The 23849-nt window shown below is 30.3% G+C and overlaps 6 protein-coding genes across 6 annotated transcripts; 1 reads left to right on the top strand and 5 right to left on the bottom strand.

Annotated features, from left to right (window-relative positions):
- Nucleotides 1-3680: 3680 nt before the first annotated feature.
- PGO_020950 (hypothetical protein, conserved) lies at nucleotides 3681-4100 on the top strand (the record flags this gene model as incomplete). Its single annotated transcript, XM_028685913.1, has 1 exon — nucleotides 3681-4100. The coding sequence occupies one exon, from the start codon at nucleotides 3681-3683 to the stop codon at nucleotides 4098-4100; it is 420 nt and encodes a 139-aa protein (XP_028541714.1).
- Nucleotides 4101-4817: 717 nt separating this feature from the next.
- PGO_020940 (hypothetical protein, conserved) lies at nucleotides 4818-6572 on the bottom strand (the record flags this gene model as incomplete). Its single annotated transcript, XM_028685912.1, has 1 exon — nucleotides 4818-6572. The coding sequence occupies one exon, from the start codon at nucleotides 6570-6572 to the stop codon at nucleotides 4818-4820; it is 1755 nt and encodes a 584-aa protein (XP_028541713.1).
- A 1186-nt stretch (nucleotides 6573-7758) lies between these two features.
- On the bottom strand, nucleotides 7759-8540 carry PGO_020930 (hypothetical protein, conserved; the record flags this gene model as incomplete). The annotated part of the gene is made up of 2 exons (XM_028685911.1): nucleotides 7759-8231; nucleotides 8525-8540. 2 exons carry the CDS (start codon nucleotides 8538-8540, stop codon nucleotides 7759-7761), a joined length of 489 nt encoding a protein of 162 aa, XP_028541712.1.
- A 1260-nt stretch (nucleotides 8541-9800) lies between these two features.
- On the bottom strand, nucleotides 9801-10800 carry PGO_020920 (hypothetical protein, conserved; the record flags this gene model as incomplete). The annotated part of the gene is made up of 2 exons (XM_028685910.1): nucleotides 9801-10012; nucleotides 10581-10800. The coding sequence occupies 2 exons, from the start codon at nucleotides 10798-10800 to the stop codon at nucleotides 9801-9803; spliced, it is 432 nt and encodes a 143-aa protein (XP_028541711.1).
- A 1531-nt stretch (nucleotides 10801-12331) lies between these two features.
- On the bottom strand, nucleotides 12332-13459 carry PGO_020910 (hypothetical protein, conserved; the record flags this gene model as incomplete). Its single annotated transcript, XM_028685909.1, has 1 exon — nucleotides 12332-13459. One exon carries the CDS (start codon nucleotides 13457-13459, stop codon nucleotides 12332-12334), a length of 1128 nt encoding a protein of 375 aa, XP_028541710.1.
- A 1465-nt stretch (nucleotides 13460-14924) lies between these two features.
- PGO_020900 (hypothetical protein, conserved) lies at nucleotides 14925-19408 on the bottom strand (the record flags this gene model as incomplete). The annotated part of the gene is made up of 3 exons (XM_028685908.1): nucleotides 14925-16207; nucleotides 16517-18921; nucleotides 19266-19408. 3 exons carry the CDS (start codon nucleotides 19406-19408, stop codon nucleotides 14925-14927), a joined length of 3831 nt encoding a protein of 1276 aa, XP_028541709.1.
- Nucleotides 19409-23849: the final 4441 nt, after the last annotated feature.

Below are 23849 nucleotides of genomic sequence, written 5' to 3'. Positions count from 1 at the left end.
TTATTTTCTTGTTTTATTATAAACACATTATAATTTCGAAAATAAAATAAAATAAAAAATGTAGCAAGACACAACGGAGCGAAGAGGTTTGTGCTGCAATCACTTATTGTGCCTCATTTCACATAATAACTTTTTTGTTTTTGTGAATTTAGATTAGAAACATGGCTATCCTGAGAGAACAAAAATTGACGAAATATCTTATTACACATCGGTAATATGATAAAAAGTAAAAAAAAAAAAAAAAAAAAACAATGTGATGAAGGAACATGTACATAACACAATTGAGTGTGTCGCACATATCTACTTGCGGAACTTAAAAATATGCTAGACCTTTTTTTTTTTTTTTTTTTTTTTTTTTTATACACATAAGAGAAAACTACTCACCTAAAACTTACAAAAAAGTTGGAAAATCATTTTCTTTTTCTTATAAAATCATGTGATATAAAATTTAATGGAACAACTTTTTATACTATGAAACCTTTTTCATACATTTTTATATTTTCAACTATTTAATTTCTTAATTTTTTAATTATTTAATTTCTTAATTTTTTAATTTGTTTATGAGTTTACATTTTTTCCATAATTTCTTAAAATTCAATGTATCAGAAACTAAGGTTTATTTGAAAGATTCTTATTCTGTTGGTTCTTTTTTGTGTGTACGTATAAAATAAATTCAAAAATAAAACACAAAAAAAAAAAAAAAAAAAAAAAAAAAAAAAAAAAAAAAAAAAAAAAAAAAAAAAAAAAAAAAGGGTACTTGCGCACATGTGTGGTGTTGTTGGGAAAGTTATCCAAAAATAAGTTACAAAAAATGAAAAAAAAAAAATTTTATGGGAAAAAAGCCCGTTGGGCACAGCGCAATAACACAGATGGGCTGGAGAACAACCGTATGGGTTAATGCAAACTTGTTTCATCAACTCTTGAAATACACATTTTGTCTTTAAAAACACACAAATATACAATTCAATACACGAGGTGTAGAGGGGGTGGTGGTGTGGTGGGGACAATACAAAAAGCTTATATGCGTAGTATTTATCAGGGACATCACCACATACACACACATTGAAAGGGGTGAATTTAACATATGTATAAGCCCCATTCAGTGATGTTATAAAAAAGATATAACACATGTTACATTTAACTCGCTATTTCACATACAACCTTGACTATGCGTGTGCGCGTGCACGTGAGCAGAGGGGTTATGTCTTCAAGGGTAATATAAGATTCATAACTTATCAGGTTACTAGCTTTCCTAAAAAAGGAAATCTCAAAATAATGAGAATTCCTTATCTCGGGGACTTTCCCTGCAGATGAAATGAAAATTCATATAAATTTTCTGTATATTTTCTGCACGTAACATTATTATGTTAAATTCACCCCACATTCTTAAATACTTCCCCTTCACACACACACACACACACACCCTCTTCTACTCCTACACTTGTATCAGTAGGCGCACATATAAAAAAAGTGTGTTTTCACTACATTTGTACATGGTTCTTCATGGCTTGGATTTTCTAAAACGTGAAAAGGCCTTTTTTTTTTTTTTTTTTTTTTTTTTTTTTTCTTTCCTATTTCTCCTCATTTCTTCTTAAAAGCATGCTATATTTATTTCTTCATTTTATTCTCTCTAATATCTTCTCTAAACCAATCATAAAATGGAAATGTTTAATCCTCAGAAAATAATATATCACAGTACTTGATGTTATATGATTACTTCATCTTCCAAAGTGGTGTTTTCTGTGCACACCTTTTTCCTGTGTAACTGGTTTCAAAATTCCTCTCTTCGTTTGAGTTCCATATAATTCAGTTTAAAAGGTGTGGTGGAAACAACATCTAACACAGAATATATTTTTTTTATGCTCTTTTCTTCCTTTATGTTCTCCTTTTCAATTGTTCAAAGTTGCTAATAAAAGCATCCATTAATTTTAAGATGACGTCAGTCAATGACTATAGAAAAAAAGCCCTCTTATCAACGTTGACCGTGTCATGGTTGCCACTCATTTTTAATAAAAAAAAAAAAAAAAAACTAAAATGAACAATTCATTTTTTTCAAAAAAATATAAAATATTTACAAAAAAGAAAAAAAAATTAAAATGAACAATTCATTTTTTTTAAAAAAATATTATAAATTATTTACAAAAAAAAAAAAAAAAATTTAATATAAACAGTTCGTAATTTTTTTCAAAGTGGAAAAATTATGTATGAAAAAAAAAAAATAAATAAATAAATGTCAGAGTTCCAAAATTTTCAAAAACATAATATCAGTTAGCTAAACAGAAAAAAAAAAAAAATAATAAATTATGATTGCGAAGTACTACACATTTAAAAAAAAAGTATGCAAAATGGCTACCCAGAATAAAAAAAAAAAAAAAATTATGAATGCGAAGTACCACACATTTCAAAAAAAGTATACAAAATGGCTACCCAAAAAAAAAAAAAAAAAAAACATGGGTACTGCTCATATTATCCAAAAAATTCCCCAAAATGGCTACACAAAAAAAAAAAAAAAAAAAAAAAAAAATTAGCATAACAAAATAGCTACATCCGTGCAGTACAACTTGAAAGAATATGTACAACTTTAATATTTTTTTAATTTGCTATATCACCCGCTTTCTTCACATTACATAACTGTTATATCAAAGGTGAATAAATTTTTATGTTCTAAAAGGTTTTTTAAAACGTATCCTTAGATTTTCACCCATCCCCAAAAAAGAACATATATGTACATATACGTATAAATAAATAACAATATGGTACAAGGCGTAGACTAGGTTCAGGAAATTTTGTAGTCTGGAAAAAAGTGTTCGTGGCATAAACAAAACATTACTAAACTCGTGCAAAAAAGAAAAAATAAAAGAACATACAACGTGCTGTGTAAATTTCGTGTAAATAAGTTATGCACCTTTTTATACATAATTAAATGCGTACTACGTCAAATAAAAAGGTAAAAATTGTCGCAAAACGAGTTTGTGAAATAGTATGGAAAAAATTAAAATGCGCTTAATGTGTAGCTAATTTTTATGATGTCACATGTATATGCACATATATATATGTGTCACCGTTTTCTTTCCCACCTTTAAAAATAAAAATAAAAGCGAAGCCATTATCGAATAGTGACTTATATGTTACTGCGTATTATAGAACCATTTGTCATGTTTTTCAAAATTGAGGTTGGAATGGGAAACGACAAAGCCCAAAATAGTAGAGAAAAAACGTGCGTCAATTGGAAAAGATGAATACTCAGTAGGTATACATGAATTCATTTTCTCCCCTGAGCTGTGAAAAGGGATTGAAATTGACCAAACTGTCATAAGTATAATTTAACTAGTCCCTTGTTAAAGAGAACAGAGTTCACACATCCTACACTTGAAAATATCGTTACGTATGATCATGTAGAAAGAGAACGATTGAAATTTAGCCACAGGAATAAGTAACAACAGAAAAAGTGGGTCAAATTGGACTACCAAAAATTTTACACATTAGCAGTGGATATATGTGCATATATAAGCTGATGCATGACGAAATGGATTTGGCTGTTTGTTCATATTGTTCTCAATGGTTTTTTCTGAACAGTTTGTAAAAACCATTAAAGTTATTGTAACTAATATCACATTACTTTGCATATCCCCCCATTCACCCTTCCTGAAATTGAAATCACCATTTCGTTCGCCAAATAAATGGGCTGGAGCAAAAAAAGAAATAACGAGCTGTTATTCCCAGTTGCGAAGCTGCAAAAGCATTTTCCCCCAATTGAGTGGTGGCAAGGAAAGGAAATTTTGCACAAAATTCAGAAAAAAAATCAAAGAAAATTCGAGAAAAATCCATGTGATAGTTTATGGGGGAAATTCATCAACTGCTTGAGAAAGTATCCACATACTTTTTCGAAGTGTAGAATAGAAGGCACCAGATATCTGCAATGTTTGTCATCCATAAATCAGACAGAAGAAATAGATAAGCCCACGAATTACATAAAGGTATTGGAATATTTTAAAATTTTTAATGAAACTAGCAGATTTAAGTACAAGCAGCCCGAGTTGAAGGATTATTCCTTTTCCCAAAGTTGGCGCGTTGGTGGAGAAAAAGATGACACGGGGTGAAAGATGGAACAGGTCGGAGAGGGGAGGTGTTATTTAGTTTTACCATTTTGCATGCTTCATTTTTGCAATGCATAATCAAGATAATAGTTTCTTTTACGCCGATTTTATCCCCATTTGGTGAATTTTTTTACTACATTTCTACGTAAATTCATTCGTTGTATATACACCACCAACTCCTTTTTCGTGTACAGACAGAAAGAAATGTGTCACATTGATTGTTTTCGAGTGAATATTAATTAAGCATCGGAAAGGAAAGTTTTAATGCGCATGTATACTATCACATGTATAATGGTATTTTTTTTTTTTTTTTTTTTTTTTTTTTTTTTTTTTGTTTTTTTTTTTTTTTTTTTTTTTTTTTTTTTTTTTTCTTGTGTGTGTGTGTAGAGGGAACAGCTAAAATGTTATGAACAATTCATGTAATTAGAAAATAAAGAATTAAAAAAAATATTAAAAAAAAATATACCTACCTGGAAAGTGGCAAGGTATAATGTTTTTACCTTAACATGCATATTATTTCTTTTTTTTTCTCTTTTTAAAGTGCATTGACCAAACTGAATATTTTTTGATGACTATAAAATACTCTCATTTCGAATGTAATATGAATGCGATTATATGTTTTTGTTCGTCTCTCTTGGACACTTTTTTCTGTTAACCTTTGGATAGGAAGAAAAAAAGTGCTTAGCTGTGTGAGTCAAACAAAAAATTGGCTAGTCCATATTATCCCTGGGAAATACTAATATTTTTTCCTTCCCCACTTTGCCCCATATCATCCTTCTGGTTATTTTTGGTCCTGTCGGTAACTGAGTATATGATATCTGACAAGTAATTTTGTTGCTCCTTTTCTGATCTGCATTTTCTCCATTTCCAGAAATGTATTTTTGCAGTTTTGTAGCCCAAATTTTCAAAATGTTTATGCTTCATTTGGAATGATGTGTGTCTTACAATGGTATCCAGATCAATAATTATTTTTTTTTCATTTTCAATAAAATCAACTGAATAGGAATTGACAATTTGTAAGGGAACAAAATTTAATTTAAAATTTGGTGCAATTGAATTTAAAACATTTTGTACTTCATGAAAGGTTTTTAAAGCTTGTAATTTTTCATGGTCTATTCGTAGAAAGTCATTCATTGCATTTAACCATGAAGGAGAGATGTTGTTCAAATCGAATAAAAATTTTTCATCTCCAGCTAAATAATAAATTGGTTCTCTTATCTTAGCAATAAGAGTTAATGATTTAGGAACATTTCGTTTGAATAACAAATCAATTAAATTTATTAAATTTTCTTTTTTTATATGATTCTTATAATAAGTAGCTGCATGAATAAAATCGATAATAACAGCAGTTTTTGTTGTATTAAAATGTTCATAGTGGATATTTTCCAAAATTTTGTTAATTTTACTTTCTTCATTTATTTCATTCATGTAAAATGTGTATAACAATTCACACAAAGTACTAACATTACAATTTTCTAAATGTTCCTCTACACTTTTATAAATAACATCAATATGATTTGTTGTTGTAAATTTCAATTTCGTTAAATTATATATAATATTTATTAAACCAGAATAATGAAAATGGGAAATGTTATCAAATACGAGGTTGCACAAACGTCTGATTAAAAATCCTCTAGGAATTCCAGCCATGGATAAAGTCTTCAAAGCTAATGTGACATCTTTAGTTGTAAATCGATCAATTTCTTCACACATTTTTTCAACAATTAAATTGGTTAATTCGATATCTAAATTCTGTGACAATCTCATACTTTCAAGTAATTGTGTTAGCAAGGTCGGAGTATAAGCATCAATATTTGAAATTGTTTCTTTTTTTACATGTTCAAAAAAATATTCATTCATATTGTTACACAAACTTAGAGCATAACATATACCAACTAAATCACGAGGGTTTACATTCATTTTTTTTAATAAATGTTCGCTTATCTTTGTTAATATTTTTTTAATATCGTCATTATTTATGGATATGCTAACTAATCGTAAGGAGAAATTGCATAGATATCTTGTATTCATTATACTTATCCGATTTTCTATTTCTTCAATTATGTTTAAAAATTTCTCATTTTCTACAATTTTCTTTCGTTCATCCATTTTCTTTCTGCTTAAATTTTTAATCAAATTGTACAATTTGTCTATATTCATATTTTTATTTTCTTCAAAAAATCTTATTATTTCATCGTTACTCATATGCTCATCATCCATGATGTTTTCTTTTTTTTCATACAATGTATTCGTTACATTAACCCCATTTGCTACGTTTCTTTTTGCCACAAGTGCCTTCTCCTCATTCCTCATAGTGTTCATCGGATCTCTAAACATTCCATTGCTAGTGATAGTACTACCTACATTGTTCGTCTTAAATGACTTGTTCATCATTTGGGAGAGTGAACAAACATTTCTACTTCCAACTGGAGCTACAAAACCCCATCGATTAATCGCCTTCTTCAAGATTCTCATTTCGTCAGAGGGGAGCAAAGAAAAAGTTGGAGCGTTCTGTTCAATGGGGACCACTTGGAGTGCCAATTTGTGAGAACTTCACAGAAGTTGAGAGAAGTTGTGCGAAGTTATGCTGCGCTGTAAAAAGTTGTATAAAGTTATGCTAAGCTATACGACATTATATGCCGAGACTTGTGGAATTTTTTTTTTTTTTCTTTTTTTTTTTTTTTTTTTTTTTAGCTCTTATTTCTCAAAAAAAACCTCTACGACTAATTCAAGCGAATTCACAGTGGGTGTATATATTTGAATATATGTATACCACATCTATTGGCTATTTTTTTCTTTGCTTTCCTGTTTTAAACTATTCAAAAAAAAAAGAATCCCTTTTTGCATGAAAATCAAATGTAACATATATTCTCCCTCGTGTTCATCAAAAAGTGTTAATTTTTTTTTTTTTTTTGTGGGGAATAGAAAAACGGAGACGTGATCAAATAAAAAAAAAAAAAAAAAAAAAAACAATGGTTCACTTTTTCATTGTGGATATTTTTCAAATGAAGAGTTACTGTTACTTTGAAAAAGCCTGAACACACATCCTTCTTGCTTTTCCAAGCATTTTTATGATACAAGAAAAAGGGGATAGGGTTTAACATTTTTCCACCAGCACTACGTCATTTATACATGCCTACGTCAAATATATATATATATATATATATTATACATATGTGCAACATCCCAGGAGATTTTTCTAAATGCAGAATTTCATGCATTCCTAATTGTTTGCGAAAAAAAAAAGAAAAGCACTTGGCAAGTGCAGGAAACATGTAACAAAAGGCTAACGCACATTCTTCCTTAATGTAACCTTAAAAATTATTTTCAATTTTGTAGAGATGTATGACAGTCTTGCATATAAAATGGGTACTTAAGTAATAAAAAAAAAATGACAATATGGAGTGTTTTGAAAATTGCTAATGTTGATTTTAGATAAGTAAAATGTAAACGAAAAAAAAGAAAGAAAAAATCTACACACGTAATGAAAGAAAAAAAAACAAAAAAAAAAAAATAAAGTAATCAAAATGTTAATGACACTTCGCTCCAATGGAATGGTGTCATGTACCCTTTTGAGAAAATGAAGAAACCAGGGGAGAAGTTTCTCTACCTAACACACATGCATACATTACATGAATATACATAAATGCCTGGGACATTTTCAAAAAGTATACAAATCAGATACTCGTGTTAGAAGCTTTCCACAGGTCAATGTATGTTGATACTGTTCAGGTATAGTAATTTCCTTCCATTCTTGTTTATCATTTTCTATATGAACATTCATTTCTGATGAGAGAGCAGTTGTAAATTCGGATTCAGTATTGTCTTTAGAAAGGTAAATTTCCACACCAGCAGATTTATCAATTGAAATAGAAGAGCATTTTCCTAATACTTGAATTTTCAGTTTCTTAGAATCAATTATTTCTATGGATGATATTAAGTTCTTAAGAACCACATTACATTTAGTGCACTTTTGAATCGTTAACGATTTGAATTTCTCATTTTCGATTAAAATTGTGCTTCCTTCACAGTTGTATATATTCACAGCATTGTTCAGTTCTACTTTATTCAATGTCACTAGTTTCTCATTCTTGTAGTTGGAAACATTCCATTGGTTATCTTTCAGTTCACTTCCTGTATTTTTTAATTATTATTATTATTTTTTTTTTTTTTTTTAAGGGGGTTAGGGGTGGGATTGTAAAACGTACAAGTGTGTGCAGGTAGAGATACTGGACTCTTAGCGATGTACTATCTCTCTGTGAGCAGACGTACGAATTTACACACACGTGTGAAAATATACGTGTGAAAATACGGGTGTGCAAACACACGTATGCAAACACACGTATGCACACACATTTGTGTAACGATTCATGGATATTTCTTTTTTCTTTTTTTTTTAAATTCTGCCTCAGCAACAAATTTTGTACCTCCTCCGCTGGTCATCGTGTATAAGAATTTGGGAATATATAGAAGTCCAAAAAAATAAATAAAAGGATATTTAAAAAGAATGGTTTATCTATGTAGGGAAGGAAAATTGCATGTAGAGAGATTCCGAAATATAGGATTACTGAAAATTTGGAATTTTCTTTTGCACTATCTTTAAGTGTTGGTGCAATTTTGAATTTTCGCATGAATTTGGAGATTGTAAAATTATTGTTTTCCCTCCCCCATTATTTTCTTCGCATTATTTTTTCTTCGCGTTATTTTTTCTTTGCGCTATTTTTTCTTTGCGCTATTTTTTCCTCGCGTTATCTTATTTTCCCCTCTTTTTATTTTCCTCTATTTTATTTAAAAATTTTTCCGCCCATTTTTTTCCTCTTTTTCATCCCCTTTTTCGCTTCCCCCTTCTTTTTTTATGGCGAACTTTCATCGACAAAACGTGAAAATGACATGTATGGGTTGAGAGAGAAAAAGACTAAGTTTTGCAACTTGCGCAAAAGGTATATTTCTTTTCCTCCCTCCGTTTTGTCATGTTCTGATGTTTTAATACAAATGGAAAAATGAGAAATGTGGTGAAACCACGTAGGCCAAATAAATTTACTCACATGGTAAACGGTAATGTTTTTACACACTGGAAAATGTGCTAAATGGATGCTGGAAAAAAAAGAAAAACAGGAAAAAAAAAGAACCGATTTAGTGTCGCACACACACACCAAATGATTAATCCTGTGTATGAACTTTAAAAAGGATAAAAAAGGGAAAAAAAAAAAAAAAAAAAAAAAAAAAAATGTTCCCCATGCCGAATGCACAAATTTTTCTGTGCAAGTTGATCTAACCATTTTGATATCATCTATTTGAGGAGTCTATCAAATGGACATTTTTTTTTTTTTTTTTTTTTTTCGTTTTTTTCAATGTTGAATTACAAGTAAAAACTATTTCAAATGTAGTCATTACCTCTCTTGAGAAAAGGAAAAAAAAAAAAAAAAAAAAAAAAAAAAAATTAAAATGTTCACAAAAGGGACCAGTTAAAATGGCAAATTTTCTAAACCTTTAAAAATTTTTTTTTTTTTTTTTTTCTCTTTCTCTCCCTTCTCAAGAGAGGCAATGGCTGTATTTGAATCCATTTCAACATGTATTCATGTGTAAGCATTTTCTTCAGACGAAAAGTTAAACAGGTATAGAAAACAGGAAGAGATAAGTTACAAATCCTCAAGACAACGCTAACACATTCCTGCTGCTCCTCTTACATATATGATAAACGAATTATGCATAAGGAATGGTAGGATTAATAACATAATAATTTGTTGGATTTTTGACATGTCTTTTTTTCCGTACACCATTTTCCAGATTGTTTACGTACAAATATATTCCAATGCTGCTAACTAATATAAACATGATTAGAAAAATAACGGCTCCCCACATTAGTCGGTTGTAATAAATTGTAGATGTCCCCATTGCATTGTTGTCGAAAAAATCTGCGAAGAAAAAATGTGTGCATTGGTGTGGTTGTGATATAGAGATCCATATGTATTTCTACACGAATGTGTGTTTTTCCTTTTCTCTTTCTCAGTCGCAATCTTTTGCTTGCCAATTCCGTTATATGTAATAAAAATTTTGGAGAAAATTTAACATTAAAAAAAAGCAAAAAGGCAAAAAAGCAAAAAAGCAAAAAAGCAAAAAAGCAAAAAAGCAAAAAAGCAAAAAAGCAAAAAAGCAAAAAAGCAAAAAAGCAAAAAAGCAAAAAAGCAAAAAAGCAAAAAAGCAAAACAGACAAAACAGACAAAACAGACAAAACAGACAAAACAGACAAAACAGACAAAACAGACAAAACAGACAAAACAGACAAAACAGACAAAACAACTGTCTTAACCAAATGGAAGAGGGTGATAATGGAACGCAATGCATACATCAAGTTCCACCAAAGTGCAAACACTTAATAAAGTATTCATAAAATTTGTTCCCTCTTTTAGTAGTGTTTTTCCATACTTATACTGTAACATTTTTTTTGTGAAATACACAAAAAATGACAGTAATTCAGTTAACCTCTGTATGATATCGAGGGGTTGTAAATGTGAGCCGATTTTATTTGTAGAAAATTTTTTCCCGGTTCATTATTTAACGTGGATATTTTTCCAGATTTACGGAATTTATTTCTGTACTGTTTTTTTTTTTTTTTTTCTTGCGGTCTGTTAATGTCATCATTTCCATATGTCAACACTAGGAGAAGAAAAAGAAAAATGACAATTCGGAATAATAGTTTCATCCTTTTTCAGTGGGAAATTCTATATGGTGAGACATATGAAAATGACCCTACGGGGGAGGGGGAGAAAAAAAAAAAAAAAAAAAGAAGAGACGAGACGAGAAGAAAAGGCGGTTGGAGGGAAGAGAGAAAAAAAAAAGAAAAAAAAAAAATATTCACGTATACACACACACAAACATATATAAATGTATACGTACAATATTCCAAACACACGTATAGATTGTGATCCATTGAAAAATGCCCCCTTTAGCAGGGTAACAAATTATGTAACGTTTCCCCTCAAAAGGAGGGGTCGATTTCTTGTGTCTCCATCAATTTGCACTAGGTGGACGAACAAAAATGTTACACAAACACAAAAGAGGAGAAGAGTAAACGATACGAATGGTTGCATACCACGAGGATGTTCCAAAATTGGAATTAAAAAAAATAAATATATATAAATAAATAAAATAAAATAATAACACTGTCTATGTTTATTCTTCAACAAAATTGTAATACTTCCTTTTTTTTTTTATCATTCACACTTATATAGATATACAAGTGAAAAAATGGGTCATATGCTCCATCTTACACTTTGAGAAAATTTTCCACGCAGAATTGGTAGAAGTGAAAAAAGTTTACGTTAAATTTTTATGTCTTTCATTTTTTTCTTTTTGGGGGTGGGGATACAAAAAAGAAAAAAAAAAGAAAAAAAAAAAAAAAAAGAAAAAAAAAAAGAAAAAAAAAAAAGAAAAAAAAAAAAGAAAAAAAAAGTTAGCTTTCTTTCTTAATTTCTTTCTTAATTTTTTCCTTCCTTTCTTCCTTTCTTCCTTTCTTCCTTTCTTCCTTTCTTCCTTTCTTCCTTTCTTCCTTTCTTCCTTTCTTCCTTTCTTCCTTTCTTCCTTTCTTCCTTTCTTCCTTTCTTCCTTTCTTCCTTTCTTCCTTCCTTTCTTACTTTCTTTTTTTTTTTTTTTTTTTTTTTTTTTTTTTGTCTTTGTTCGGTAAATAAAAATGTGTATATTCCTTTTTATACACATGAAAAAATGTGGGGATGGGATGAATAAGCACCCACGTGCTGAATAAATGTGTGTTTTTAAACATACACATGTATGTGCACGCGAGAGGGAAAAAAAAAAAAAAAAAAAAAAAAAAAAAGAACAAGTCTGCTAGTCGGTGGGGTGGCGTGAAAATGAAAAGTAACAGTTTCTCATCAAGAGACAGGAAATGTGTTAGTCTGAAAAATTGTATATTGTGTTTCTTTTTGCATTTCGGTTTGTGCCATGTAGAGGAGAAGAAGTACCTTCTTTTCGGATACGACTATTGGGTGCGTGTACACAAAAATGACAAGTAAAAGTGGATACAAAATAGGTTAATAAAAATTGGAAGAAAAAAAAAAAAATGACATTTTACCTGCAGACATCCAAATTGAAGGACTACTTTGTGGGCCCATGTAGTGCTCATTGATTTGTGCTGAATGATTGGTGCTGGTTTGTAAAAAGACCACAGGTGATAGGAGAAAAGAAAGATGCACGTTTTTGATAGCATGTTTGGAGGATCAAAATATTACTTTGTCGTTTGGATTAACCCAATTCATAATTTTCACATTAGCAGAATTGTAAACTGGAATATCAACATCCACTCTCTTCGGTACAGGGTCCCTCCTATCAGGAAGAGGAAAAGAAGAGATAGATTCAACTTGAATAACTTGTCTGTTTATAACATCAAATGTATTTTTATGTCCTTGGAATTGGTCATCTTCATTTTGGATATTTTCAAAATCTCCAATATCTTTGTATCCCAATTTCTTGGCATAAATTAATTCTTTAATTTTTAAAACTGCTTCCTTTTTTGAAATTCGTTTCATTTTATCATCACATAATTGATTATCTCTAAGAAATCTTTTAACACATTCTTCTTTGTAAATGCATTGAATACAATTCTGTGAAAGGAAATATCTTTCACTCAGTTTCTTAAACGTAAATCTAAATGGATCCAACGAATGTAAGAAGTATATGTATTCTCTTAATAACGGATTCACTTTTTTATGGTCAGGTAATTTTATTGGAAATATTCGATGTAAAAATTTTTTGAATCCACTATCTTGCCAATATCTGTAATTATCCAATGTTTCTAAAGTTGGATTTCTAAATCCAGTAAAATCGGTGTAACTAAATTTATTACTTACATTGCGACTGTATTCTTCTTTTATATTTTCCACACTTTGATTAATTTCATTTTGTGTAATAATTTGTTCATTTTCTGAAGTCTCCTTTCTTTCCTTTTCACTACTGACATTTGATTTTTTCACCTTTTTATTTTTACTTGGAATGACAATTTTATAATTGTATGGAACATTATATGCATAGTTATCTGAAAATGGATAAGAAACAGAATAACTTTTTTTATTATTTTTTTGGTCTTCTCTTCCACTTGAATTTCTATTTACAAATAATTCAGACCAATATGTGCTATTCTTCTCCTCATTTGGTTGTACATAAGATGGGTAATCATCCTTTTCTCCTAGAGGTGGATCTATCATGTTATTTCGATCCATCCCTTCAACATTTTCTACCGGGTCGAATGTGGATCCGCTATTCCCTCTTCCTCTTCCTCCTCCTCCTCTTCCCTGTGATATCCACCTTCTGTTGCTTCTCAGCAAAAATTTACCCAATCTCACCGACATCTGTCATATCTCACCTTTGATATGTGAGGGCGATATTCATTACCAATTAGTGTTTACAATCTCACCACTAGAGCTGAACAAGCAGTTGTGACATTTTGGAAAATTCCTCAAAATGGAAGCTACATGCGTCTAGATTATATAGTTGATGCTTTGTGTGTGCTTTTGCAATAATGGGAAAAAAATCGAGAGGAGGGAAAAAATAGAGGAGAGGAAAAAAATAGGGAGGAAAAAAATAGGGAGGAAAAAAACAGAGGATAGGAAAAAAAATCGAGAATGGCAGAAATATATGATTTTTTTTTTTTTTTTTCACATGTGCAGAAAGAAATATAAAAACAGGGTTACGCAGAAGTTACCCATGCTAGTGCTATAAAAATTATTCAGCCTGAAAATACATAAAAAACTTGCAGAATCAAAGTATAAAAACGACAGATTTTATTCATACATCGGGATGGGTGTAGCATGGGGGTATATAAAATATAGCATAAAGTGTTCTTTGCCCTTACACGTGAATTTTTTTTTTTTTTAATATCTGTGACATTTAACATTTCAGCTATTAATTTAACGAGATAATTGTTCATATTTGTGTGCATGTATACTATGACAATGAAGGCATGCCCTTATACTTATATGTGTAACCCCATATAAGATGTGTAGGTAAATCCTTCAATACGTAGTTTTTTATATGTGAATAAAATGTGACCTTTCCAACAACATGCATTCTAAGGCACATGTAAAATATATACAGTGGAGTATAAACACATAATGCACAAAAGTTGTCATTCACCTATGTGTCTCTATTTTAGAGATTGTGTAGGTTTTTTTTTTTTTTTTTTTTTTTTTTTTCTTTTGTTCTTGTACCTTTGAAGAAGTACCATTTATGTCGAATCGATAAGCAATGTAGAAAAAAAATATATATATACTCATTCGAGGTATCCCACACCCTTCCTCTGGATCCGCACTTCTCTTATTGCATATAAATGATCCTCAACAAATAGATAGTTTTATAAGATGAATTATTTTTCAAAAATTTAAAGGAGAAAAAAATAAGGTCCCAAAAAAAAAAAAAAAAAAAAAAAAAAAAAATGTCCATTTTCGTTATATCTGTAAAACGGATTAGGCAATGTGAACTCGGCCAGATCTGGCACGGGACGTGTGAACAAAATAAAATGCATGCACAAGAGGAAACCAGATGTGCACCCCACACACACACGCACACATATACACACAAACAGTGCATTGTTCATAGTTCATATTCCATTAGCGAGAAAAGGGGTATTTTTATGGGTCACTAAAATTTTTGCACCAAAAAATGAACGTACACATCAGTACAATACATCCTTAGATGCATATACAAATAAAAACCTTTTCACCACATGGAGCAAATTCTTTTTCCGTGGGTTCAAACATATTTGTCATCTCTCAAATTCATGCAAAAATTTTTTTTTTTTTTTTTTTTTTTTTTTTATTACGAACTATCGCCCCATGCAGTCTCAGACACGGACACTTCGCTGGGCACATTTTGGTATTCAAAGGTTAAGGAGTAATTCGATTCACTGGAAGAATAACAGAAATTATTGCTATCGTTTGATTTATTTCTTTTCAAATCGAATTTACTTTTAAAACTGTCATCGTTCGTGCGTCCACTCTGCACGAAACCGCTCATATTATCCTGATTCCTCATATTCTTCTTCCTTTTCTTCTGCCCTTCAAAAGGTACGTGTTTTTTTTGCGCTTCTTCCTCACCACTCATTTCATCGCCCCTCATTTCATCACTACTCATTTTATCACTACTCATTTTATCACTACTCATTTTATCACTACTCATTTCATCGCTACTCATTTCATCGCTACTCATTTCATCGCTACTCATTTCATCGCTACTCATTTCACTCCCACTACCACCACCACCACCTTCGCATCGAATTGCCAAGGACTTAAATATTCTGGTGAAGGATCTTCCCACTGAATGTGAGACGATGTAAGCTCTAATAAAATGAGTTACTAAGCACTTCATCAATGTTCTGTTGTGATAGAAATATTTCGGCTCCTTCATAAAGTTCATACATACATTCAAATGATGTCCGAAATAAAATGAATTAAACTTTTTCAATAAATGGACAAAATGTTTATTCATTAGAAAGTACAGGGGCACGGAATGATATATTTCGCTTTTCTTTTTGTTTGAATTCACTACGTCTTTTTTCCCCTCATTTTGTTTAGAGTTACTACTAGAAGTAACATTATTCATCATACTTGTATTGATACTCACATTGGTGACATTCTCATCCATGTATTGATTGCATATAACAGTTTCCCAGAGAAACTGAATATAATGTCGATATATATAGTTCTCACTAAAACCTTCACAATAAATGTAGAAACTTAAATCTATATCATCACAAGATGGTGGTAAAAAGAATTGCATCTTTTCAAAGGCACACATTATCACATATAACAATCCAGCTGTGAAAAATGTAATAGCACTACTTAAATGAATTATCATATTTCCTCCTTTCTTCAAGTAGTTAAAAGAGATTATCAAACTGCATAGAAAATATTTTTTCACTTTCATCTCTTTTTCCACTATATGTACATAATTAGGGAACAGGATATTATTCAGATCTATATAAACCAATGAACAGCTATTCTTTTGGTCTACTTTACCTTTTAACAATTCGCTCAAAATTCTGTATGATTTTCTATTTCTGTACAGGTCTTCCACATTTAGGGCCGTGGTCTCACGGGGTTCTACAGGGTTGGAAATGCGCAGGTGCCAAAAGTGTGTAAAAATTAGTAGCAGATGTAAAGTGGAAAAGCTAGAGGCAGATGCAAAGTGGAAAAACTAGAGGCAGATGCAAAGTGGAAAAACTAGAGGCAGATGTAACGATGATAAAGTAACGGGTAACCCGTGCTGCATCGAGCCTTGGCACGTATCCCCTTTTTATTTTGGGTCACTCAATTTGGAAAGCTAATTCATTAGCACTTCTGCCTCAATATATATATATATATTCATGTATATGCATGTACATGCCTATGCAGGCACAAGGGCGCACACACGTGAACGGATGAAAAGGAGGGACACCCTACCTTCTATGGTGCCCTGTAGCGAGTTGCTCATTCCAGATATGGTGTCACTGTACAGCAGAATGTGGAATCCAGACTGAAATCTGGAAAAGAAATTATAGAGAGTTTGGCCCAAGTCCCCATTTATTACTAAAAATTTTTGCAAAAAAGATGAATCTTGGAACACGTCTAGATGTGCACAATTCTTCAAAACAAAGAGACAATCAATAACGATGGAACATAATTCATTATTTGTAATGTACGATGAAGATATGGGTTCATAACGCTTTAGAACCTGCTTTAGACTATTAATATACGAATCACAATTATTATAGTAGATGTGCTGTCTAAAGAGTAAAATATTCTTGTACATTTCTTTGCTTAAATAAAATGAATTATCAAAATGGGATGTGGAATTTTTAAGGTAAGGTCTGAACCAATGTTTGTTTGTAAAGTAAATCTGTTTCTTTAGTAGTCCTTCAAATTCCATTTTTTGATTTTCCAATAAACTTTTATCTATCGAGAAGATTCTTTTTTCAATCAAGTCTTGATCCAACTGAAAGAGGTTATCCCTTTCCCCACTACCAAGTGCTACTTTTCTCCTCTTCCCAGAACGAATTTTGTCATTTTTAAATTCTATTTTTTTCATTAACGCCTTTATTTGCTTTCTATATTTTTTCATATTATTACCATTGTTGGAAATGTTAATAATGTTACTACAGTCAGGAGTAAAATTGTTATGTGAATCTTTGAAAAATATTCCCTCTTCGTGAATCGCATGATTTGGAAGCAAGATGGTGTCCCTGATTTTGCACAATTCCTTTTTTGAAAAAGGTAAAATCGAATTGGGATACTTGTGTAACTTGTCTTCCTTAAGAGGGTACTCATCATTATCTACTTCGTTTACATAATGTTCTTTCATTTCATATTTGTGATTCATTCGCTCATATGAGAAATTTCTTTGGGTAGATATAAGCTTCTCCTCATCAATGTATAAATGGGCAAGTGGCTTATACAGCAATTTGTCCTTTTTTCTGAGGTCCACTATTTTATGTTGTTCAAAAAACTGAGAAATGTAGGTATACTTTGCATTTTCAATATTTTTTTTTATCAAATTTGTATTGGATACATTTATACATTTTTTTAAATAATAAATTAAATAATCCACAAAATGGTGAATACAATTTTTGTATTCTTGAAAAAAGCTAGATTTTATCCATTTTCTTGGTATTAAATTATGTGTCACAAACTTTGTTTCTTTTTTATCTAGTGAAATTGATCCCAAGAGTAGAGGCAAAACTTCCTTCTGTGCTGACTGAACCCAATTATTCAAACTTGATAAAAATATAGATGTAATTCCATTAAAATGAATACCTATTATGAAAACTACATTTCTAAGGTAGCAACAAGAAGGTCTATATACTTCTACTTTTTTGAAACATATAGCTAAGATTGAAAAAATAGATAAAAGAAAATTATCAAAACATAGTTTCATTTTCATAATGAAACACCCCCCAATATCAACCATGCCTAAGGCACAAACCAATTGGCTTATACATATAATTCTTCCTATTTGTATATTTTTTTCTGCTACATCTATATTAGTTCTACTATCCTTTGTCATATAATCATCTACCACGCTGTTACTTCTAACACTATTTGCAGTTATTAATTGAAATAATTTCACTTTATTATTACATTCTCTTACTGTTCTGTTCCACACATAATCTATATTTTCAAAATGCACGATATTCCCAGAATTGTTCTGGCCAGATAACCATCTTTCATTTTCTTGTAAGTAAAGATAATAATATAAAGAATGAAATTTTTTACATCTATCTAACCACAATGCTGCATCATCTGCAGCATTTTCTTCCTTTTCTTTTTCTTCTATCTGTTTCGGGAAAATCTGGGAAGCCGTAGTTTCTTTTTTTTTCTGCTCCTGTCTCTGATTTTCCTTTTCGATATTATATAAGCAGAATGATGAATCGTTACTATTACACTGGAATGATAAATATTCATCGAATGGATTCAAACTCATACCCATCCAATTGTGATTGACATTATGAAACTTATTCACCTTAAGGTAGTAATTCAGACAGCTTATAAAATTTGCTTCTTCATCAAAATGAAAACTGTTCAATGTTAAGGCTTCTTTGTTTTTTTTAGTTTCAATACATCTTTCTAATATTTTCCTTTCCTTCAGTAATTCGTAAAAATATAACCAATCTTCACATTCTATTTCATCATTTATTTTTTTTTCTTTTATATAAATAACTATATCTTTATCATATTCAAATTTGTTTACAATATCTTTGTATTTATCTACAATTTTATCGCATATTTCATCGTATTGTCTTTTCTTTTCACACAATTCTTCTATGTCATTTACTTCTTCACTGCAAAAAAAAAAAAAAAAAAAAAAAAGGGGGGTTGGGAGGTTTGAGAAGTATGAGAAGTATGAGAAGTATGCGAAGTATGAGAAGTATTCGAAGTATGAGAAGACGCCAAAAATTGAAAACCAAACTGTATGCACATTTTGGGGTCCATATGAACTTGTTCAGGTGGAATGGGTATGAGAGAAGGGGGTTATGGGGAATGCTTCCATTTGTGTATGCATACAAACACAGGTGTGTGCATATACGTGTATGAACGAGGAGAGTCCCCATGTAGTCTCTAAGTATATACGGATATATTTTACATCAAATTTTTATAGGAATACATTTCTTTTCTGCTGCTTTACCTGCCAAGTTCCCTTCTTATAGTTTCACATCTGCATACTCGCTTCCGCTTTATGCAATAATCACAACTTTTTTCCGATTTTTCAATGTTATCTCCAGAGAATATATCATTCAGATTTGTCTCAAAGGTAAATATATGGTTCATTGTTTGGCTTCCTTACACTAGCGATCAGATGTATCGATTCTAGAAAATTCCTTAAGTCATATTTCGTGTTTGTTCTTAATGAGCTCAGTTTCTTAGGGTACCATATTTTTTTTTTTTTTCTTTTTTTTTTCTTTTTTTTTTCTATGTTTTTCTAACATACACATAAATCACAAAGTCTTGAAGCACGTTTGAATAACGGTGTATACGCTTATGCATATGCCTTTGTATATTCCTATGTATATGCCTATATGTATATACCATGAGGAAGCCTTATTATGTTCCTTTTGATATTTATTTCATATATTCATTCGTCTTCTTTTACATAATTGGTACTTGTTCGTTTCTGGCAAGGCTCAGAAAACACATTTTTTTTTTTTTTTTTTTTTTTCTATCTTTTTGTTATGCTTGGCTTCTTCTACTCTGAGAAATGAGGAATTTTTTGTTCTGCTTCATCTTTTTTTTCTACTTTATGGCATTTTGGGGACCTAAATATTTTTCCTTGTTACATGTACATATGTAAACATACAAACAGAAATACATATATGTATATATATATATATATATATATATACTTGTGCCGTTTCGCTCCAGCCTAATTATATCTCTGTTTTTCCCTCGCTATACCCCACTAACAGCGCATACGACACTTTTTTTATTTTGGAAACTTATATTTTTTATAATTTCATAGCTTTCTTTTTAAGTAAAGGCATATATATGTACATGCATATAATATGTATACACATATATATTTATTTGAATCTATATGTTATAATTTTTTTATTTATATTTATTGTTTTTTTATTTTATTTTTCTTCACCTGTTAAACGCCCTGCACCGTTCTATTTTGAATGTTGACTCTGAACAAAAATTTATTTAGTTCAATATGTACACATATAAATGCACGCTCATAAGCATTCACATGAAAATGGAGTTTTTCTATACTTGTAAACTTCAGGTTGTTACTCTTTAAATTCGTGTGCAATTGGAAGGAATTTTCCTTGCACTCCGATGACACTAAATAATTCAAGCACAGCTTTCTGACTGAAAAGGAGCAGCGAATACAAACATACGTGGGTACATACTTGTATATGGACATAGCTCCATATGAACATGCATTCATATGAACATGCATTCATATGAACATGCATGCATATGAACATGCATGCATATGAACATACCTGCATTAATATCTTACTTTCACATTAGAACTTTTTCCAGCAGTAACATTACACATTAGTCGTTCAGTTTAAATGAACTATTTTCCTCAGCACATTTATATAGGTACGTCACAAACTCATGGTTAAAAATATGTACATTAGAAAGATAAGGTATACTCTATGTAATTATATAATTACCTCTTTTTGGTGTAACACACACCCTTTGCGTGATACTTTTTAATCATTTCCCTTTTGACTTTCATCAAAAATGATTAAAATGTTGCTATGTTAGAAAGTACCCTTTTGGATATTTATGTAGTAATTAATAATCTATATCTTAATTCCATCTGGTACATGTTCTCTCCTTCATCCTCCTTGCCCCCCTTGGTGTAGTTTACATATTCTCTGATTTGTTCTTATCAAAAAAAATAGCCCTTTTTTTTTGCCAAAAGAGGTTTTTTTTTTTTTTTTTTTTTTTTTTAACTTACTTTAGGCACTTATATATGCATTTATTTATTATGTAAAACAATAATTGTGAAAAAATGGAAGAAAAATTTTTCTCACTCCGGTTACGGATGCTAAATTGGGAAAAAGTAATTTCACGTTGAGTTGTACCTTCCCAGCGCACTTGTGTCATTTGACCCAAAATGCACAAATCTAGAAATAAACATGGAAATAATATATATATATATATATATATATATATATATATATATATATGTGTGTGTGTGTGTGTGTATTTCTTTTTTTTTTTTTTTTTTTTGATGTTCTTTTTGGAGGAGTGCAAACTTGCAGAATAGTACTTTGCACATGTGGCTCACCCTTTACAGTGTGACTGTTGCATATGGGAGCAATATTTATTCTCTGCCTTTCCTTTTGCAGCCTCTACAAATATATTTTTACGCATGTTGCACGAAAACTGCATATATTCTTGGGTAACTAAAGTTTTCATGCGCGCTTTTTTCAAAATGTGTTTTATGAATAAATGGACACATAATAAAAAAATTAAAATAAAATAATCCAAAATGATAGTGCGAAATGCTTATATTCCACGTGAACAAATCGTGAGTAAAAAGTAACACAAACGCTGAACAAGGATGCTGTAAAGATGGAAAATTTGTCAAGCAGTAACCCCCATGTGTGAAAATATATAAAAGTATGAATTTGATCCAATAAAACACATAAAAAAGATGAAGCAAAACGGATGGAAAAAAAGAGGAAAAAAAAAAATAGCAAAGGTATCTACAACCGGTTTTACTTTATTTTGTCTCACCCTTTGTGTTTTATTTATTTATTTATTTTATTTTGAGACTTTACACAAGGATAAAAAAAAAAAAAAAAAAAAAAAAAAAAAAAAAAACTTGTTCAGGCATAACTCTAACAAAGGCCATTCATGTATGTACATTCTTTTTTTTGCCTTCCAAAATATGAACATGGTGGCTAGATATATGAAAACCCCCTGAAAACTTTCTGAACAGTGCAGAAAATTTTGTCACATATAGCGAGGGAAAAAAAAAAAAAAATACAATTTGAAATGCGTAAAATGAAACATTAAAGATGAGAGAGCATAAAAGGCAATTTCTATTGCAGAAATGTGCGAAAAGAAGAGTGCCTCATTTGAGAAATAACGTTAGAGATAGCATTAACCAATTTTTCCTCATTTCCGTTGCTTACTTTTGCCATGCATTTGTGCAATGATAAAAAAAAAAAAAAAAAAAAAAAAAAGAAAACATATATATGTTTGCACTTTTACCCCTTTTGAATGAAAGTTTATTCCTTTTTTAAGCATTTATGAAAAAACATTCGCCATTTATTCATATGTATCACGAAAGCACCGTCAATAATGTAGCACACTCATGTGGAAGCATATATATGTACATATATAAGCATACGCACATACATGAATACACATGTTACACTTATGTATTTATTCTTATAGGCACATGCATGCTTAGCCACAGATGTATCTGCTTCATTAGACCTGTGCCCTTTTATCCCACCTCCTCTCCTCTCTGTCTTAATTATTTTTACTTCTAAGACTTATGCAAAATCACAGTGACCTTATATTTCAAGAATATGTTGTGTTCATTGCGTACGTTTACACGAATCGCATAGGGAAAAAAAAAAAAAAAAAAAAAATATATTTATACACATATATCTACATAAATGTATAACTACGAGCATATGAACAAAATTTATGTGGCAATACAGATTTTTTTTTTTTTTTTTTTTTTTTTCCTTTTTGTCACATGAACAAATTTCTTTGTGAATTATATGCGCAAAATTGTCCCTTTCGATATTGTAGAATGTTCCAAAGTGTGATATAATGAGAAAGGGGAAGCTCAAAGAAAATGGTGCTATATAATTCCATTGGGACATATCTGCCCATGGCACAAACTCTTCATGTTTTTTCAACTTTATTTTCATCACCTTTTTAACGTTTTTTTTCAAGTTTTTTTTTTTTTTTTTTTTTTTTTTTCTTCTTTTTTAATATAGAATTTTTCATCACTGGATTTTATTTACTGACAACCTTGAGCAATTTCTCCTCCAGTTATTTTATTTATTTATTTTTTTACAATTCAGCGTGTTATCTACCGAGAGAATACATTACACTTATTTTCCATTTTGAATTTTGTGGATAATTCCTGCTGGCATTTAAAATGCGTGTACACAAAATATTTATGTATATTTATGTATATTTATGTATATATATATATATATATATATATATACATATACATGGCTGCATATAAATGTAAACGTGTATGAAGTACCTAAGGGAGGTATGAAAATTTAGTGGACGCTTAGGGAACATTTAACGAAAATTTTCCAAAAAAAAATAACGAACAATTGTGCAAAAAATTATCGAACAATTCGCAAATATTTAAGTCGCAGTTCGCAAATAATTAAGTGACAATTCGCAAAAAATTATCGAACAATTCGCAAAAAATCAACGAACTGTTGGCGAAACTTAACAGAAATTAATTCTTGTGAAGTTTTATTAAATTTGCATGCTTATTTCGTTTTCTCTATTTATTTACGCATCCCCTGCACAAGCTCCTTTTCTTGTAGCATGTCCAACATACGTAGGTGTAAATTGTGAAAAAATTGGCACACATGTATAGCATAATGCATATTCTACAGAGAAGGAAAAGGAAAAAAAAAAAAAATACATAAAATAAAAAAATTCATAACAATCTTTTTTACATGTACGTGTATATATATACCATCTCACCTTTTCTTCCTTTTCTCCACTTTTTTTTTTTTTTTTTTGGTAAAATCAA

This window comes from Plasmodium gonderi, assembly GCF_002157705.1.
Source record: "Plasmodium gonderi DNA, contig: Chr02, whole genome shotgun sequence".
Classification (NCBI taxonomy): domain Eukaryota; phylum Apicomplexa; class Aconoidasida; order Haemosporida; family Plasmodiidae; genus Plasmodium; species Plasmodium gonderi.
Note: the sequence above shows the minus strand (reverse complement) of the source record. Positions and strands in the feature narration are given on the sequence as shown.